This window comes from Amphiprion ocellaris, chromosome 4 (assembly GCF_022539595.1).
Source record: "Amphiprion ocellaris isolate individual 3 ecotype Okinawa chromosome 4, ASM2253959v1, whole genome shotgun sequence".
Taxonomy (NCBI): Eukaryota; Metazoa; Chordata; class Actinopteri; family Pomacentridae; genus Amphiprion; species Amphiprion ocellaris.
In genome coordinates this window covers 25,605,261-25,626,057 of record NC_072769.1, presented here as the reverse complement: position 1 = coordinate 25,626,057, position 20,797 = coordinate 25,605,261, and the positions used below count along the sequence as shown (strand labels likewise).

Below are 20,797 nucleotides of genomic sequence, written 5' to 3'. Positions count from 1 at the left end.
ACACTTGTGTTCCTTTCCAGCCAGGATTCTATTTGAAGTAAACTAAAAACCATGTTTCACTAAACTGCAGTTAAACTGTTTCATTTTAAACTGTGCATTAGTGATGTGTTGGTCTGAATGAAGCGGCTCTTAGAGCTACAATAACTCTCCTCTGATTGGACGATCACATTTCCCTCTCATTCTGACCAATCAGTGAGCAGCTGTGTTCCTATATAAGGCTGCAGTTTGTCGCCTTAACGTTATTCTAGTTTCTGCTCTCAGTAAGAAGCTTTTATTGTCTGAAATATGTCTGGACGTGGAAAGACCGGCGGCAAAGCCAGAGCCAAGGCAAAGACTCGCTCCTCCCGGGCAGGACTTCAGTTCCCGGTGGGTCGTGTCCACAGACTGCTGAGGAAGGGCAACTATGCGGAGCGTGTGGGTGCCGGCGCTCCCGTCTACCTGGCGGCTGTGCTGGAGTACCTGACCGCTGAGATCCTGGAGTTGGCTGGAAACGCCGCCAGAGACAACAAGAAAACTCGCATCATCCCCCGTCACCTGCAGCTGGCTGTCCGCAACGACGAGGAGCTCAACAAGCTGCTGGGCGGAGTGACCATCGCTCAGGGCGGCGTGCTGCCCAACATCCAGGCTGTGCTGCTGCCCAAGAAGACCGAGAAGCCCGCCAAGTCCAAGTAAAGTCTCCACGTCCTGCAACAAACCAACGGCTCTTTTCAGAGCCACACACAAACTCTCAATGAGCATCTATCTAGGTCTTTTTATGTAGGAAAATATTACAACTTGTAGCCTCAACTACTTTTGACTTAACGACACATGAAGTTAAACTGTGATTCAGGCCGTTTTTCTACAACGGTATATCTGACAAATAAGTACTGCTCTCGCCAACTTTCATCACTACAGTAGGTATGAGTCCGTTTAAATTGTTCTCCAATACTGAATCACCACCTTCAAGCAAACAATTTAGAAAAGGAAATCAACTCTTCTCTCACTCATTCTAGTATCTTTAATTGAGTGTTTATTTTAATCTTAGTACTTCCCTGTGTAATTTAGATGGTGATAATACATTTTATTTAATAATTTATGTTTTCCGTTATGTATTTTGTTTTATAATTTAGAAATAAATGTTTCCGTCGATTTGGTCAGTTTGACTCCGCCCACTGAAACTGCCACATACTGTCCTCTCTTACGTCCTCAGTTCAGCCCTGTCTGTCAGCTCAGGTAAAGCCAAGCAAAGGATTCACATCCTGCAACAAACCAGCGGCTCTTTCCAGAGCCATAAACTCTCACTGAGCATCTGTCTGCTTCCTATTATGTAGTAAAATACTCTCATACCGACATGTTTAAATTGGCTTTCTTCATTTAGGATTTGAACGTCATTAATAATATATAAACAGTTACTTTGAAAGAATGACGTTTCATGAGGACAAATATGTACGGATACTCATCAAAACTCTGGAATCCACAAAATGGAAGCAACAAGTCCCCAAAGGATCAACACAGATGTGATGTGACTTTAGTTCTGGCAACATGAACAATTTCTCGTGACAAAATCTGGTTGACCTCAATCAATAAATATGTAGCATCATTCAACTTGTGTCTACAATATGAGGACAAACGTACATTTGAAAATGAATTGAATCTGCCTTCCACCCTCTGGATTTCAATCACTACCAGTTAAGTGATTCATGTATTAAACTGATGAGTTCTGGACCAAACCTCAAAACAAATCTGCATCTCCAAAGTCCAAGATTTTTGAAGGAATAATACTAATGCAAAGACATATATATTTGGCTTCCAGTTATATGAGAGCATGTTTACAGTATGATGATGCTATTGAAAACATGTTTAAAGAAACATCATTTCTGCTAATTGTACATCTTTCTTTAGATGTACATGCATGTATTCCTTATTTTATAATTATTTAAAAAGTTCTCAAAATATTAAACATCTTTATAAATTTAAATCAAGGCCACACAGGTGAGCTAATGATCAATGTTTTGTTCCAAGTGTGTCGAGCTGTGATGTTGATGTAGTGACGAGTGAGTGGAGATGAAGCAGCTTCACTTGTTGGCCGCTGCCATCTTAGCTGCTGCCTTCTTGGCCGTGACCACAGGACTGGTCACAGTCTGGCAGGATTTTTAAGCACACATAACATCACACATAATTTGGCAGCAATCTTGAAAAGTCTGTTAATATTCAGAGAAGATTCTCATCTACTTGCTGTTGTGTCATTTTCGCTCTGTATTTCTCTAATATTACAGTTTTGTCATCTGGTACCAAAACACTCAGTTTCAGAGCATTTTTACCTCAGTAGCAGAGCGTGAATACAATGAACCAGGACCTGGTTATTGATCACCATTTCCCAAGCTTCTTTGGTACACAACAAATTCCACAATGCATTGCTCTCAAGGTGGCAGGCTTCGGCTGCTGCACTCAGCTACTGTTGTTGATCGTCTTGTTAGGATGGTTTGAACACACGGTTTAAGTCTGCCACAGATTGGAAACCAGAGACTCAAGCGCATACAAGAAACACCTGATTAGACAAACAGAAAAACTACTTTTTTTCCACAGAGAGTTAATACAGAATGAATACACAGGGTATGATGACTGGAGAAGGATGAATGTTTTTGTACTTTAAAATTAATTTTTGTAACTTCCATGTTGCTTGTCGTGCATAATAAACCATACAAATAATAAACATTTGATATAATGTATGTTTTGTACATTTGGAATTCCTTGTATGTAGAATTTTACTTTATTGTTGGTAATTAATAAATTTAAGCAACAGAAAATTTGAGGAACAACTTGGGAACAGAAATAGTCGTCTCTTTTTGGTGGGCTGAGCCACAAGAACTGTTTCTATTGAAAGAGCCAGAATTCACATCACTATAAACTCTTGTACTGATGTAAACTCTAACTTTACTACTTGAATTAGGTTCTGGTTCAAAAATAAATACAATGCATTGCAGAAGACCCAAGTTGTAGACTGGTCTGTCTCTTTTGGATAAAACAACATGCAAACAAAATTAGACCTCTATCAATACCACCAAAATCACCCCCCTCCTTCCAAAAAAGAAAATGACAAAGTAGCCACCATTTCTTCCCATGACCAGACACTGATGTTGGTGATGTTATTATACAAATCAGCCTGTTGAAGTGGATTATTTTAAGTTAAGATAAACCATCACTACGCACAAACTGATGTTTCAGGGTTTATATCAATATAACCACTTGATGATCTTTCACCAAAAAAAGTTTTTTTTAAATGTTTATTACCAAAACAAACGTTTCTTCTGCTTACCACAATGGATGCTAATATCTGATTTGATTGTAGATTTACCATCCGAAATGACATGTTAGATTCATGTTTATATATTGTGTTATTGCTTTGTGTGTGCTATATGGTGACAGTGCTCATGTTTTAAACACAATTCTTCTTGTATCTTCTCAGCTGCTGTAATGTGTGAATTTCCTGCTGAAGGATCCATAAAGACAGCAGCTGCTGATCCTGCCGTTGGTCAGTTGGTGGCGCTGATGGAGCAAAGAAGGTTTATTATTAAGCAGCAGGTAAATTCACAGAAGAAGAAGAGAAAGCTAGCCTCTGTCTTCTATCACGTCCTCAGTAGAGAGTTAAATGCCCGTGACTGCAGCAGCGGCATCATTGAGGAGAAATCTACAGAAGAGCAGCGATGTCTGGACGAGGCAAAGGAGGAAAAGGACTCGGTAAAGGAGGCGCCAAGCGTCACCGTAAAGTTCTCCGGGATAACATCCAGGGAATCACCAAGCCCGCTATCCGCCGTCTGGCTCGCCGTGGTGGAGTCAAACGTATCTCCGGTCTGATCTACGAGGAGACCCGCGGTGTGTTGAAGGTGTTCCTGGAGAACGTCATCCGTGATGCCGTCACCTACACCGAGCACGCCAAGAGGAAGACGGTGACCGCCATGGATGTGGTGTACGCTCTGAAGAGGCAGGGCCGCACTCTGTACGGCTTTGGAGGTTAAAGTCAGCGATGATGTAGCAAAACAAAGGTCCTTTTCAGGGCCACACATCTACAGATAGAGCTCGGTCCCACTAAATGCAGTCTGGTGTGACTTGAGTTGGCATCTATATGGCTATTTTTTTTTCTGCTTAATGAGGTTATATATATCTGAATATAACACGACATCGAAATCAGTCACATTTCAATACTCAAGTGCAGAGCCCTTTGGAGGAGCAGGTCCTCAAAATTAATAGAATAGAACATGCTTTATTTTCATTATACAGTGTATAATAAATTTAGAATGCTTCTTCTTTTCAGTGCAGAAATCTTAAAAAATAGTGCGAAACAGTCTATTTACAAATTTACATATAAATAACAGTGTGACTATAAATAGCAAAGTGAATGAGGCAGTGGTGTATATTGCACAGTTCACATTATATTGTTGTCTGGGTGTGAGACTTGAGAGTTCAGAGTGATGATGGCTCTCGGAAAGAAGCTGTTTTTAAGTCCTTTTGTCCTCGCTTTAATACATCTGTAATGCCTTCCAGAGGGCAACAGATCAAAAAGCTGAGAACCGGGATGTGAACTGTCCTTGATGATGTTCTGAGCTCTGCTGAGGCACCGGGTGGAGTAGATGTCCATGAGGGAGGGGAGAGGACAACCAACAGTCCTCTGTGCTGCTTTGACTGTCCTCTGAAGCCTCATTCTGTCTGCCTCAGTGCAGCTCTTGTACCAGGTGGAAACACAGTACATCAGCAGGCTCTCTATGGATGAGCTGTAGAAGGCCAGCAGCAGCTTCCTGTCCAGGTTGTTCTTCCTGAGGACTCTCATGAAGTGTAGCTGCTGCTGAGCCTTCTTTATGACTGCCGTGATGTTGTCTGTCCAGGAGATGTCATCAGAGATCTGGACTCCCAGGAAGCTGAATGTATGGACTCTCTCCACACACTCACCGTTGATGTAGAGGGGGAGCGGGTCAGTTCTGTTCCTGCTGAAGTCCATGATGATCTCCTTTGTCTTTGAGGTGCTTAGTGTCAGGTTGTTTCCTGAACACCAGGTTGTGAGTTTCTGGATCTCATCTCCCTCTGAGATCAGACCGACCACTGTTGTGTCGTCAGCAAATTTGACGATGATGTTGTTTCTGTGGGCCTTACAATACAACTGGCTGAATTGTAGCAACCCATATTCATAAAGAATGTAACATGGAATTACAACATACCATATCATTGTCCACACCTCATATCTTTGTTAGGGGTCAGTCTATGTTTGACCTGATGGGGTTCATTGAACAGCTTCTGTTGAGGAGGTTGGTGAGGAGGCTGCTGCTGCTGATAATATTGCTGGAGATGGGCTGTATTGATCTGAGAGTGCAGACACTAAAAAGAGCATGGGAGAGATAGTAGCTGAATAAACAAGTGTTGTGTGATCATGACAAGATGCAAAGATAACTAACACTGAAAATGGCTGACTGTGACCTGCCAGACTGCTGATTGTTTGTAGGAGACTCCTGCTGAGAGGCTGCAGCCAGGCTGACTGTTGGAACTAAACAGAACAAGTTGCTCATTTGTAAACTGAAAGGGAAACATTAATGAGGGGACGAGAATAAAGGAGGGGTGGAGGTACAGCCTATATCCACCAAGCCATAATTCAAGCTGTGCATTCATGTAGGACATAGGAAGGTAATGTACGAGGGGGCAGCAGTGGCGCAACGGTTGGTCAGTGGTTCAAACCCCGATGCAGCCACTGTTGGGCCCTTGAGCAACGCCTTAAATCTTTCCTGCTCCAGGGGTGCTATACTATGGCTGACCCTGCGCTCTGACCCTGATTGTGATTAGCAAAAAGCAACATTTCACAGTGCTGTAATGTATTTGTGACAAATTATTATTTTGAAGTTGAATTTAAATCACCGTTAGACACTGGATTGTTTAACTGTGGCTGCTCTTCCTGGAGTCCTGCTTTTAAATTTCAAACCTTTTCCAGACATATACTGTGTAGCCATGGATTTGCTCCATGGTGCTGATTCATAATCTTCCCTTTATTATTCGTAGTGCTAATAATAAATTAAAAATAAAAAATAATAATTAAATGACACAGAAATCATGTATTTAAATGTATTTGTGCTTTTATTCAGTCTGACTATCCACTTTGCGCAAAACAACAAAGTTATAAAAGTTACATATTTTATGTTCATGCATATTATATTTAATTTGTCTATCCAAATGTTATAAACAACTACTGATATCTTTAAATGAGAGGTTGAGAAAATCACAATTCAAATTCTTCTAATTATTATTGTTATTGTATTTATACTGCAATAGTCCACAATTATGTGAAAATGCATGTACAAAGTTTTAATGAAATAACATAACCTCGGCCTCATTGCCTCTAGAAACACAGGAAACACACTGCAACTCACTGACAGTAAAATAATACATCTCTCTGATGCACTTTGACCATGACAGAAGAAACCTACAGAAACAAAAAGAAGCCTGGCAGACTTTATCCTCTCAGCACGCTGTGTGGTTAACTAGCGGCTATAAATGATGAGAGGTGTGTGTAGAGTCAGACACACACACAGGATGCTCACTTCACTTCATCAGTCCTTCAGGGTGCCCAGCACCTGCCTGCTTTGGTGAATTCAAAACTTGTTCCATTATTGTCTGATTAGAAAAGTGGAATGCAACGTAGTTCTTGGTGTTCATTTAAAAAATATTGCATGGAAATGAAGCTGCTCTATTTTGTTTATGAACAGGACATGGTGTGATGTTTTCTTTTTTATGCTACATTGACATTATTTCACAAATCAATACAAGTTAAACTCAAGAAATCAGAACTGCTTTTCAATTCATACCGTCAAAATTAATGAGCCACATTTTATTTCATAGGGAGAATCAGTTATGCCAGCAAACACTCAGTAAACACAGAAACTGACAGTCTGACAGATTATCTAACATCTTTCTAGTGGCTGCTGTACCCTTCATCTGGACTGTAATGGTACAGTCCAACCCAAGCACAGCACAGAAATGAAAAATTAGAATAGTTCTTGGACAAAACTGTATTTCTGAATCCCATTCTGAACTAGTTTCAAAGTTGGTGGAAAAAAAAAAATCTTAAAAAAATCAGTGGTTGAGTTGATAAAACATGTATTGATATTGACGTTTAGCTCTGGTTCTAGTTCCTCTACAAACATGTTGTGACTTGAATGAAGCTCAGAGTTCAGACTGTTGATGCTGCTGAGGACCAGTTCTCTGTTTATTGACCATTTGAAATCTGAGTGGACATTTATCTGCTCTGTGGGACGTTCAGAAACACAACTATTGTTTCTGATAGTTGTGTAGGAGTGTATTTATATCAAATTTATTCATATTCAGTACAATGTGTTTATATCCTGTCTGTACTCAGAAATCTACGCTGAAACTGCCAGAGGTCTCCAGCTTTCTGTGTCGTTTCCATGGAAACCAGACTCCAACCAGCTGAGCAGATCAGCCAATGACAGACGGGGGGCTGCGCAGTCGTATTTCCATGCGGCCTGTATAAGAAGAGCCTCTCTCTGCTCTCAGCTTCAGTTGTTATTACAGTGACGGAGAAAGATGCCAGAACCAGCCAAGTCCGCCGCGAAGAAGGGCTCCAAGAAAGCGGTGACGAAGAGCGCCGGAAAGGGCGGCAAGAAGAGGAAGAGGAGCAGGAAGGAGAGCTACGCCATCTACGTGTACAAGGTGCTGAAGCAGGTCCATCCCGACACCGGCATCTCGTCCAAGGCCATGGGCATCATGAACTCGTTCGTCAGTGACATCTTCGAGCGTATCGCCGGCGAGGCCTCCCGCCTGGCTCACTACAACAAGCGCTCCACCATCACCTCCAGGGAGATCCAGACCGCCGTCAGACTGCTGCTGCCCGGTGAGCTGGCCAAGCACGCCGTGTCCGAGGGGACCAAGGCCGTCACCAAGTACACCAGCTCCAAGTAAACTCCTTCACCATCCAACACACAACGGCTCTTTTAAGAGCCACACACTTAATCTGCAGAGCTCTAGATCCACTTTTAGCTGTGTCCACACTGTCATTTTTACGACCAAACTTGAAACAATTCCTTATTCTACTAGCATAAAGCGTTTCACGCAAAACTCAATATAAGCACACACAGGATTTCACTACACACCGCACCGTAAAGCTCCTTTATGTAACAGAACTTCAGATACTAAATGTCAGTATTCGTCTTTTTCCAAAACTACTTTCCTCAGTACTTAAATACATTAAAAGACTTCCGTCTTACTTTATCATTCTTTGTTAATCTTGTTTTCTATGAACCAAGAAGCTTTCCACAGTATGTTATTTTTTCAAAGAATAGAATATTCGAACAAATAAAATACAACATTTAAACTATTCAGTATAAAATAAGAGACGAGTGTAAATCAGGATTTATGAAACATGGCGGCTGCTGTGGAGGAGGAGTTTATTTCAAACGTCACATTCATTTCATCCAATACACGCTCGGATATTCCACGCGTGCACCCCTCTGGACCAATCAGAGCCTCCGTTGCTCCGCCGCTCTCCATATAAGCTCGCTGTTGCCGCTCAGTGTCCACTTGTATTTTATTGTTGAACCAGTGAAGACAGAGGAAGCAGAATGGCCAGAACCAAGCAGACCGCCCGGAAATCCACCGGAGGAAAAGCTCCCAGGAAGCAGCTGGCCACCAAGGCTGCCCGCAAGAGCGCCCCGGCCACCGGCGGCGTGAAGAAGCCTCACCGTTACCGTCCCGGTACCGTGGCTCTGAGAGAGATCCGTCGCTACCAGAAATCCACAGAGCTGCTGATCCGCAAGCTGCCCTTCCAGCGCCTCGTCAGAGAGATCGCTCAGGACTTCAAGACGGACCTGCGCTTCCAGAGCTCCGCTGTCATGGCTCTGCAGGAGGCCAGCGAGGCTTACCTGGTCGGTCTCTTCGAGGACACCAACCTGTGCGCCATCCACGCCAAGAGGGTCACCATCATGCCCAAAGACATCCAGCTGGCCCGCCGCATTCGTGGAGAGAGAGCTTAGACCCACAGCACTCACTTTACACCTGGCACAACGGCTCTTTTCAGAGCCACACACGTTCACTAGCAGAGCTCAGCATCCATGGTGATTGCGGTCATTTACTCACTTTCAAATCATTTTGATCAGCTGTTTGGGAAACTTTGTGCACACATCAAATATTTGCATCTTATTGCACGAATGAAATGTGGTTTGCTGAACTTTAGCATCTGTCCTTAAATATGTCAAAATATAAAATCCAGAATTTTGAGAGAATACCAAGATTCTGGAAAATAAGATCACTATATATGTTAGAATACAATAGTAATTGGCATTTCAATATACTTACATGCATAAAGTAGAAGCTCGAGAATCAAATCCACATATACAATTTGAAATGTTCTGTTAAACTGTGAGCTGAGTGATTTCAAAACTGTAAAGCATAAAAGTATGGATTTTTGATTAATGGCCCAAACAATCTTAATAACAATAACAACTGTTATTTGCAATTTAATTCATTACAATTGTATTTTCATGTTTGATAAAGTAACAAAATAAATAGTGACCTCTTTTCTGAGTCAATATTTTCAGGGAATACAGATGATAAACTTGACATTCAGAAAATGTTTTAACTTCAATAGCGAAATGATGAAAAATACAGTATTTTTTTTATTTTATTTGTTAATATTATTTTATGTTGTCTTGTTTTGTGTGTGCTATATGGTGACAGTGCTCATGTTTTAAACACAATCCTTCTTGTATCTTCTCAGCTGCTGTAATGTGTGAATTTCCTGCTGAAGGATCCATAAAGACAGCAGCTGCTGATCCTGCCGTTGGTCAGTTGGTGGCGCTGATGGAGCAAAGAAGGTTTATTATTAAGCAGCATTGAACATCCACAGAAGAAGAGGAGGAGGCTAGCCTCTGTCTTCTATCACGTCCTCAGTGGAGAGTTAAATGTCCGTGAATCCAGTAGCGGCTTCATTGAGCAGAAAACTGCAGAAGAGTAACGATGTCTGGACGAGGCAAAGGAGGAAAAGGACTCGGTAAAGGAGGCGCTAAGCGTCACCGTAAAGTTCTCCGGGATAACATCCAGGGAATCACCAAGCCCGCTATCCGCCGTCTGGCTCGCCGTGGTGGAGTCAAGCGTATCTCCGGTCTGATCTACGAGGAGACCCGCGGTGTGTTGAAGGTGTTCCTGGAGAACGTCATCCGTGATGCCGTCACCTACACCGAGCACGCCAAGAGGAAGACGGTGACCGCCATGGATGTGGTGTACGCTCTGAAGAGGCAGGGCCGCACTCTGTACGGCTTCGGAGGTTAAAGTCAGCGATGATGTAGCAAAACAAAGGTCCTTTTCAGGGCCACACATCTCCTCTACAGAGCAGCAGCCTGATGCTCCTCAACAACGATGTTGGTCTGATTCAACGTTTTTAAAAGATTGCCAAAATACATTTGGTGTTTAGTAACCGTGCATATGAAATATAAGTCTGCTACTCAAGCAAGTATCGTGTGTGAAGGCAGAGTCAGTTACAGCAGCTTCAACTTTGTCTCTGTTTATAGTTTGTCTCCTTTTTTTTTTTTTTTTTTTTTTTTTTTTTTTTAATAATAGTCTCTCCTGCACACATTTATTCCTGTTGTGTTTGCTGCTGGAGAAAAGGAGGTCAGGGACAGAACTGAGGAGGGTGCAAAGGAAAGATCAGTGAGTGTGAGGCCAATTATTGGAAGAAAGTGGATGACTAACAAGTAAACGAGACCTGGAGAGGAGTCCAGACCTAATCAGGTCAATGGGGGAAAAACAGGGAACCTGAACCTGATGATGGAGCCTGGATCAATAAGTTCAATTTGAATTTCAACACATGATACTGGTCTCTCCCCATCCAGTCTGACTTTCCTCACTGTGGGATCAAAAACATGTTTATCTGATAATAACCAACACGCTCCAAAATATTACTTTGGTTTTCATTAAATCTGCTTCTCTGTTCTTAAGCTCAGATTGATCAGTTATAAATACATGAATAATTTTGATTGATTACAGGATGTTTAATGTGAAGTTGTTGCTAGAAGTGTGATTTTTAACATGTCATATCTGTGTATCCAGTTATTGTATTTACATAAATCTGTGTACAGAGCAGCAGCCTGCAGGTTAATTATATTAATGACCACTTATTGAGGTTAAAAAAAATGCTCTGAAATTGAGTATTTTGGTATCGGATGACAAAACTATGATATTAGAGAAATACAGAGTGAAAGTGACTCAGGAGGAGCAAGTAGGAGAGAAAAGTAAAAAAAAAACTGTCAACTTCAGTATTTTAACACTTAAAAATCCTGCCTGGCTGCGACCAGTCATCTCTAAAACTACTAAAAAGAAAACCCAAAAAAGACCATAATTCTTTTCCAATGACTTCAAAACTTGGCAGCACAGGTTCTAAGACCAGGAGGAAAACTCAAGTTTTAAAGTCTCTGATCTGGTTACTTGTCTGTTTTAGAATTGTTTTTCAGATCCTTTAATTGGTTAATAAAGCTCTTAATAGTCTTTGTCTTCATCAAACTTTTAAAACTATCTTATCGTGTAGCCAAGATATTTAATTAACAAAGGAATTTTCTGTTTTGATAGAACAATTATTTTAGTGACAGCTGCATGTTGCTGTCTTTACTAAAGTCATTTATTTCTTAACCACTCAGCAAAAACAGGCTGATGTTAGATGATTCAGATATTTTTTGTAAATTATATTTCAATAGGATTTGAGCCTCTCATGTAGTTCCAGTCTGGATGTAAATAATTCTTGTGCTCTTAATTAATTAATTTTACAGTTTGTTTCTTGCATAGTTTCCCAAACGAGCCCACAATAAATAAATGTGTTGATCAGAATGAATAAAAAGTTAGTTTAATTGTAATCTAACAGGGGAATTCAGTATCAGTAACTGCAAACAAGATCTATGTGATTAAGAATAAATGTGAAAAACGTTAATACAACTAAAAGATGATTAATACGTGTATCTAAACATACAAATGATACCATAAGACGATTTCTACATTTTATTATAATATATACACACATTTAGAAAGACAACATGGATCTGAATACAGAATACAACAAAAAAAAATTTAAAATCCTAAATATTCAGAGACAAGATGTAACGTTAGTTATATCAGAGATTTATTAAAGTGTCGGTGCTTCTATAATCCAGCATTTAGTCCAGACAGAGTTTCAGCGGATCATTCAGACACCAGCAGACCCCGAGCACCGGCAGCGTCCGTGTGTTTACCGGCGGCCGAAACTCTCCGCTTCCAGGCCAACAAAACAGCGCAGCGCCGCCGTTTTCCTTCCACTGTGTCCTCACATGTCTCTGCTAAACGGAACACCGATGTTCCACCGGAGACGTGGAGCTTTTAGTCGTTTTAGGAGCACAAATGTACAGAAAAGTGTCAACGAGCCGCCCTCGGTCACCGTGTGTCCGACAGCTTGGAAGCCTCCTGGAAGCGAGAGACAAAGAGCTGGAAGCCGAACATGAGCCGAGTGTGGAGGGACACGCGTGTCGTCGGCGTGGCAGCGACCGTGGAGTGTGAAAAGATGATTTTGTGCGTCTTTTGTGTCCAAAACGTATCGGAGAAAACACAAATGTGGCCGCGTTTGAGGAGGCGGCAGCCCGGTGTGGTGTGTTGCCTCTTTACGGTTCTCATGGTGTTTATAAGTCCCGCCTCCTGCCTTCAGCTCGAACACTTTGAGACGAACAGAGACAGAGAAACATGGCAGAAGAAGCTCCAGCAGCTGCACCGGCTAAAGCCCCGGCCAAATCCCCGAAGAAGAAGGCGGTCCGGTCCAAGACGGACGGACCCAGCCTCCCGAAGCTGATCGTCTCCGCTGTGGCCGAGTCCAAGGAGCGGAAGGGGATCTCACTGGCTGCGATCAAGAAGGTGCTGGCGACGAAAAAGGTGGATGTGGCGAAGTCTAACAAACGCATCAACACCGCCGTCACCAAGATGGTCACCAAGGGGGTTCTGACCCAGACTAAGGGCACCGGAGCCTCCGGTTCCTTCAAGCTCGCCAAGACGGAGCCCAAAGTCTCCAAACCGGCCAAGAAGGTGATCAAGAAGAAGGCTCCCGCTAAAGCCAAGAAACCCGCCGCCTCCGCCAAAGCTAAGAAACCTGCCGCGGCCAAGAAGGCAGCAGCTAAGAAGACAGCGGTCAAGAAGTCCCCGAAGAAGGCAACGGCCAAGAAAGTCGTCAAGAAGACGCCGAAGAAGAGCCCCAAGAAGCCCGCCGCTAAGAAGCCCAAAGCTGCAGCCAAGAAGCCCGCAGCCAAGAAAAGTGCAGCCAAGAAGCCTGCAGCTAAGAAAGCTGCAAAGAAGTGAAGCTGCTTCATCTTCACTCACTTATCAGCAAAGGCTCTTTTCAGAGCCACCACAGCCTCCACTAAAGAGCTGCTGCCTCACTCATCACTACATCAGCACTCAACATCACTGCTCACATTTTAAAGCTCAACAAGGTGGAAACTCTACATTCAGCTCTAAACTATTAAATTCTAAATTACTATAAATCAGTCTGTTAAACGTGAAAAACATGCTGGCTTTTAAAGGAGCAGCACTTAAATATGCTAAATTAAAAATAACTTGCAATTCCATTATGTTGCATTAATTACTTATGCCTTTTATAATAATCTTCACCATTTTAAAGGAGCAGGACTGAGCTCTTCCCATCTCAAAAGGTACTGTTACCTCCTAGTTTATTTCTTTGTCAAAAAGAACAATAACCTAAAAAAGAAAAATGGAAAGAAAAAAATGTCAAAATAGCAGAAATAAATTTGACTACATGTTTTCAACAGCACTATCACACTGTAAATGCGTACTAATATAAGCTGAACTTAAAAGAAATTCATCTTTGCATTACTATTAAACAATTAGTCCAAACTTATCCCATTTTATCCCACTGGCAACAGTTGTTGCTGCTCAGTTTTCTTTTAATTTTTATTCTCTAAAAGTGCTGCTTTGGCATTGGACAGTTCATGCAAGTTTTAAAATCAAAGAATAGGTTGTCTCCTCTAAATTGCATCAACATCATGTAACTAGTGTGAATGGTCACATGACTAGGCCTCTTTACTTCCTGCCTGCACCGATGGAAGGAGATGTCTGCCTCAAACTTGTACAAGAAGAATTTAAATACCTTAATTAACAGATGTAACTGAGATATTTTGTACATACATTTTTAAAAGGGTCTACTACTGATATATAATGAGAATTTTCTCCCTGCATGCATCTTTTGATCATAAGGAGAGTAAATGTAAGCATGACAACATTTGTTGCTGCTAGCATAATACATAGTCATAGTGTCACGCTATTTGTCAAAGGTTTTGGCTGTTTATCCAATTTATCCTATGTTTCTTTTTTTTCTAAACAGTTTAAAACTATCAGAGGTTTTGAATCATCTAGACTTAAAAGATCCCCAAACTGATATGTGCTACATCACAGTCATTCCTACAGTATAAAAAGATGCAGTTAAAGTTGACTGATAGTGACCACAGATAGAGAGTACCAGGTACCGAGGAGAAACAGGCCATTTGTCTGATAGACTCCTGAATGGTGAAGCAGAGGTGACCAATCTGGAGGAAGATGAAGATGTTCACCTGATAAGTCTAGACCAACACAATAACTACCCTTTAAAATAAGCAAAATAGGAACAGGGTTTTTAAAATATCACAATGACCAGCCACATCCAATAAACCAGATTTTGTGACCTATGGAGGAACTGCAGCAAACTGCATGAAACAAACTAAAGCAGACCTTGTTGATTTGTTCCTGCTGATGTATCCTCTAACTCTAAAGGTGTTCACAAGATGATTCCATGCACAAAACAGTTATCAGTTGCATGAAAGCATTATGTACACTCATCTTCTGGTCATGATGTTAGTGGTCAGTAAATAGTCAATCTAAGCTACTGCCACAGTGTGAATTTATCTTATTTTTCTAAACTACGGTCAGTTCTTATTTTGTAAGATCAAACAGTCTTAGCTCTACGGTTATTGAACTGCTTTATGAGACTGTGAAATGCAGTAATTGTAATGTTGTCAGTTTTAGTTCTCTTCAGTATGCATTGCCATGGTATCTTTATGTATCTTATAAACAATGTTCCCTCTAACTTTTCATGAGTCTGAGCAAACACACAAACTCCCTGAGCGTTCCTTGGACCACTGTGAGCAACATCAGACGTGTGCACTGTGGTCACACCAGCATCACATCCATTCAAGTTACATGGTTCATTAAAAGAATCAAATTACAGCATTTACATTTCTGTTAAAACACTTTGTCAACAGGAGCCAGTTGAAGGCTGCAGTGATTTTAGTGACACTACAATGTATAAGAGTGAAGTTATTGAATATTTGTCTCTCTTTACTGTTGCAGCGGTTTTGCAAATTGCAGACGGACCCTGTTCACTCCGTAGACACCAATGTTATTCCTGTAGCTTGAAAGACAGCTACTTTTGATAAAACTGGGCTTGTAGCACATTGTCTGCCTTACAACGATGGGAGAGAGACATCCTTTATGTTTTGACAAGCTATTTGTAACGACTCATTGATGCTGGAAGTCCGAATCTGTGAATATCTTTCCAAATTTACTGAACTTGGGGCCACTACCACCTAAGGAGTGATATATTTAATTTTGAAAAAAGCATTTAGCCATAACTAAAGCTTTAAGTGCTTTATTAACATGGAACTAACAACTTTGTATTGTTTTATGATCACAGGTTCTGTCTGAAAAGAAGTGGCCTCATTTTAAACAGTGAAACCAAACTAATAAAATGCATGTATGTATGTATGTAAATGTGCCTTCACTCCACATCAGCCACACCGCTCTGCTAGCTAGAACAATGGTGGCTGCACATACGCCTGTAAATGACGTTGATTAGCTGCAAAAATATGGATGTGAATCACATCATTGGCTGGAGCAGCCAGTCACCGATCACTCACTGACTCACACTGAAAAATAGCACAGGATGAATTATGTGTTTATTTTATTTTCAATTTAGGTTGGATTTTTTTTGTGCGCAGCGCAGATATTCTGTGCGCGGAGACCGTGTCAGCAGTGCGCAGCTTAGAGGGAACAGTGGTCACATCTGAAGAACTACATTGAAACTGCCAGAGGTCTCCAGCTTTCTGTGTCAGCTCCATGGAAACCAGACTCCAACCAGCTGAGCAGATCAGCCAATGACAGACGGGGGGCTGCGCAGTCGTATTTCCATGCGGCCTGTATAAGAAGAGCCTCTCTCTGCTCTCTACTTCAGTTGTTATTACAGTGACGGAGAAAGATGCCAGAACCAGCCAAGTCCGCCGCGAAGAAGGGCTCCAAGAAAGCGGTGACGAAGAGCGCCGGAAAGGGCGGCAAGAAGAGGAAGAGGAGCAGGAAGGAGAGCTACGCCATCTACGTGTACAAGGTGCTGAAGCAGGTCCATCCCGACACCGGCATCTCGTCCAAGGCCATGGGCATCATGAACTCGTTCGTCAGCGACATCTTCGAGCGTATCGCCGGCGAGGCCTCCCGCCTGGCTCACTACAACAAGCGCTCCACCATCACCTCCAGGGAGATCCAGACCGCCGTCAGACTGCTGCTGCCCGGTGAGCTGGCCAAGCACGCCGTGTCTGAGGGGACCAAGGCCGTCACCAAGTACACCAGCTCCAAGTAAACACCTTCATTATCTACAATATACAACGGCTCTTTTAAGAGCCACACATGTTCACGAATTAGAGCTCAACGTCCAATGGCAACTTAAATATTTATATATTAAGCTAATTAATACATAAATATACAGTGATGGGCATGTAAGTGTACTTCTTACATGAAGTAGAGAATGGAGAAGCAATTCCAAATATACAATCTGAAATGTTCTGTTAAACTATGAGGTGAGTCACTTTGAAAACTGTAAAGCATAAAAGCAATCATTTTAGCTTCATGGCCTAAACTATGTCAATAATAAATGTGTAAGTTATTTACAATTTAATTATAATTATGTTTTTGTGTTTAATGAAGTAAACAGTAATCTCTTTTCTGATCACTGGACACTCCACTCTCGTTTACAAATGATAAGGTACTGACCAGTCACAGTGTAATTATTAGTCTAAATGATCTTCATTTACATCTGTAATGATTCCAGACAGTCAGACTGCTGGTAGATGTTTAATGGTTTTATATGTGTTCATGGAGGAACTGAAAACAACTGGTTTTATGCTTTACTTGATTCATTGCTGCTGCTCTGCTATAGAGTCACAGGAGTGCCACAATAAAATATAAATAAATAGAAATATAGAGAAATAAATGTGGAAATATAAAGAGAAATAAATTTTGTCATTGTCTTTTCCGTTTTGCATTTACCATTTCCTTATGGCACTCCTCAGTCCACCAAGTGAAAACAAAGACAAAAGACTCTGCTTTCACTTGGTGGACTGAGCTGTCAATCAAATGGCTCTGGGCGGGGCTTTCTGTCCAGGGTGGGTAGTCGTACCTGATCACAGGATTCCTGCCTGACGGCAGCTCCTAGCAAGGCTGAAGTCAAGTGATGGCGCCGTGGCGCTTCTGCTGATTCTACCAGCAGACACTGAAAGGGCTCTGATAGTTCATTAAGTTAATGTTTATTTTCTTCTTGGTGCCGGTTTTAATGCATTTCATATACACCTGTAGTGTCAGATATAATTTGTACGGTGCTAACGTAGCATTAAGCTAACAATGTTTGTGTTGTGTTATGTAAACAGCTGAAGTTTGTTGTGTCACTGTAATGAGGTACATTTGGTTAATAAAACTGTCAGTGGAGATGCTGGTTCACATTAATGGAACATTTAGAAAACATAAATGTGATTAAAACGGTGAGGTTAAGGGTCTGCATTGTCAGTAGTCCTGAATATCTGCTAAGTCTCTGAAGTTAAACTGGAGAAAACAATAAATCTGCTCTCTAGTCGTTAACATTGTTTAATGACTGATTTACATATTGTAGTACTATTCCTGAAGTATAGATTGGAAAAAGAAACCATAAATCATTGTCGTTGTTTATCTTGTTTTCTATGAATCAAGAAGCTTTCCACAGTGAGTTATTTTTTCAAATGAAAATAGAATAAAATATTCGAACATATAAAATACATTCAAATTATTCAGTATAAAATAAGAGACGAGTGTAAATCAGGATTTATGAAACATGGCGGCTGCTGTGGAGGAGGAGTTTATTTCAAACGTCACATTCATTTCATCCAATACACGCTCGGATATTCCCCGCGTGCACCCCTCTGGACCAATCAGAGCTGCCGTTGCTCCGCCGCTCTCCATATAAGCTCGCTGTTGCCGCTCAGTCTCCACTTGTATTTTATTGTTGGACCAGAGAAGACAGAGAAAGCAGAATGGCCAGAACCAAGCAGACCGCCCGGAAATCCACCGGAGGAAAAGCTCCCAGGAAGCAGCTGGCTACCAAGGCTGCCCGCAAGAGCGCCCCGGCCACCGGCGGCGTGAAGAAGCCTCACCGTTACCGTCCCGGTACCGTGGCTCTGAGAGAGATCCGTCGCTACCAGAAATCCACGGAGCTGCTGATCCGCAAGCTGCCCTTCCAGCGCCTCGTCAGAGAGATCGCTCAGGACTTCAAGACGGACCTGCGCTTCCAGAGCTCCGCTGTCATGGCTCTGCAGGAGGCCAGCGAGGCTTACCTGGTCGGTCTCTTCGAGGACACCAACCTGTGCGCCATCCACGCCAAGAGGGTCACCATCATGCCCAAAGACATCCAGCTGGCCCGCCGCATTCGTGGAGAGAGAGCTTAGACCCACAGCACTCACTTTACACCTGGCACAACGGCTCTTTTCAGAGCCACACATGTTCACTAGCAGAGCTCAGCATCCATGGTGATAGTAATCTTGTATTTACTTTCAAATAATTCTGATCGCCTTTTTGGGAAACTCCTTTATGTGCATATGTTATATATTTAGAGCTTATTGCACGAATTAGATGCGCTTCATTAAACATATAATCAGGCTGAACTTTAGCGTCTGTCCTTAAATATGTCAAAATACATATGAAATCTAGACCTTTTAAATGTTAGAGAATACAAAGGAAAAATAAGCAGTGTATATGTTTAAAGAATACAACAATATTTAGCATTTAAGTGTGCTTTATATATATATATATATATATATATATGTGTGAAGTAGAGGATTGAGAATCAAATCCACATATACAATTTGAAATGTCCTGTTAAACTGAGGTGAGTCAGTTTGAAAACTGTAAAGCACAAAAGTACTGATTTTTGATTAATGGCCCAAACAATCTTAATAACGATTACAATTATTTGCAATTTTATTCATTACAATTGTATTTTCATGTTTTATAAAGTAACGAGAAATAGTGACCTCTTTTCTGATCAGTGAACACTCCACTCTCACTGATAAAATACTGACCAGTCACATTATGATTAGTGTAAACAATATTAATTTATATCTGTAATGATTCCAGAGAGTCAGACTCTGCTGATAGATGTTTAATGGTTTTGTACATATTCAAAGAGCAGCTGAAAACAGCTGATTTTATCTTTTACTTGATTTATTTCTGCTGCTCGGCTGGACTATTTATAAAATAGATTCACATGCACGAAGTGACTGAAGCCACATATTTTCCTTATGTTTATTGTAAGTCATCAAGAATTTCGGGGAATAACAATGATCAACTTGACATTCAGAAATGCTTTAACCTAAATAGCTAAATGATGAAAAATACAATATTTTTTCAACACACAGGATTAAACTTGAATTCAAATTCAACTATAGCTTATTCTACTATATACACTTGTGTTCCTTTCCAGCCAGGATTCTATTTGAAGTAAACTAAAAACCATGTTTCACTAAACTGCAGTTAAACTGTTTCATTTTAAACTGTGCATTAGTGATGTGTTGGTCTGAATGAAGCGGCTCTTAGAGCTACAATAACTCTCCTCTGATTGGACGATCACATTTCCCTCTCATTCTGACCAATCAGTGAGCAGCTGTGTTCCTATATAAGGCTGCAGTTTGTCGCCTTAACGTTATTCTAGTTTCTGCTCTCAGTAGGAAGCTTTTATTGTCTGAAATATGTCTGGACGTGGAAAGACCGGCGGCAAAGCCAGAGCCAAGGCAAAGACCCGCTCCTCCCGGGCAGGACTTCAGTTCCCGGTGGGTCGTGTCCACAGACTGCTGAGGAAGGGCCACTATGCGGAGCGTGTGGGTGCCGGCGCTCCCGTCTACCTGGCGGCTGTGCTGGAGTACCTGACCGCTGAGATCCTAGAGCTGGCTGGAAACGCCGCCAGAGACAACAAGAAAACTCGCATCATCCCCCGTCACCTGCAGCTGGCTGTCCGCAACGACGAGGAGCTCAACAAGCTGCTGGGCGGAGTGACCATCGCTCAGGGCGGCGTGCTGCCCAACATCCAGGCTGTGCTGCTGCCCAAGAAGACCGAGAAGCCCGCCAAGTCCAAGTAAAGTCTCCACGTCCTGCAACAAACCAACGGCTCTTTTCAGAGCCACACACAAACTCTCAATGAGCATCTATCTAGGTCCTTTTATGTAGGAAAATATTACAACTTGTAGCCTCAACTACTTTTGACTTAATGACACATGAAGTTAAACTGTGATTCAGGCCGTTTTTGTACAACGGTATATCTGGCAAATAAGTACTGCTCTCGCCAACTTTCATCACTACAGTAGGTATGAGTCCGTTTAAATTGTTCTCCAATACTGAATCACCACCTTCAAGCAAACAATTTAGAAAAGGAAATCAACTCTTCTCTCACTGATTCTAGTATCTTTATATTGAGTTTTTTTTTTCT

At 41.7% G+C, this 20,797-nt stretch overlaps 5 protein-coding genes and 1 pseudogene across 5 annotated transcripts; all 6 read left to right on the top strand.

The window, feature by feature from the left end:
- Nucleotides 1-274: 274 nt before the first annotated feature.
- On the top strand, nt 275-20,706 carry LOC111582392 (uncharacterized). Its single transcript, XM_055010297.1, is given in 2 exon segments — nt 275-681; nt 20,043-20,706. Coding segments are annotated over 2 exon segments (804 nt in total). The 5' UTR covers nt 275-285; the 3' UTR covers nt 20,451-20,706.
- Nucleotides 3,639-4,042, top strand: LOC111574710 (histone H4). The gene has a single exon (XM_055010296.1). It carries the CDS (start codon nt 3,684-3,686, stop codon nt 3,993-3,995), a length of 312 nt encoding a protein of 103 aa, XP_054866271.1. The 5' UTR covers nt 3,639-3,683; the 3' UTR covers nt 3,996-4,042.
- LOC111574706 (histone H2B) lies at nt 7,538-8,030 on the top strand. The gene has a single exon (XM_023279429.3). It carries the CDS (start codon nt 7,561-7,563, stop codon nt 7,933-7,935), a length of 375 nt encoding a protein of 124 aa, XP_023135197.2. The 5' UTR covers nt 7,538-7,560; the 3' UTR covers nt 7,936-8,030.
- On the top strand, nt 9,788-10,562 carry LOC111567746 (histone H4). The gene has a single exon (XM_055010294.1). The coding sequence runs from the start codon at nt 9,988-9,990 to the stop codon at nt 10,297-10,299; it is 312 nt and encodes a 103-aa protein (XP_054866269.1). The 5' UTR covers nt 9,788-9,987; the 3' UTR covers nt 10,300-10,562.
- LOC111574708 (histone H1-like) lies at nt 11,989-15,789 on the top strand (annotated as a pseudogene).
- On the top strand, nt 16,251-16,700 carry LOC111567745 (histone H2B). Its single transcript, XM_023269039.3, has one exon. It carries the CDS (start codon nt 16,280-16,282, stop codon nt 16,652-16,654), a length of 375 nt encoding a protein of 124 aa, XP_023124807.2. The 5' UTR covers nt 16,251-16,279; the 3' UTR covers nt 16,655-16,700.
- Nucleotides 20,707-20,797: the final 91 nt, after the last annotated feature.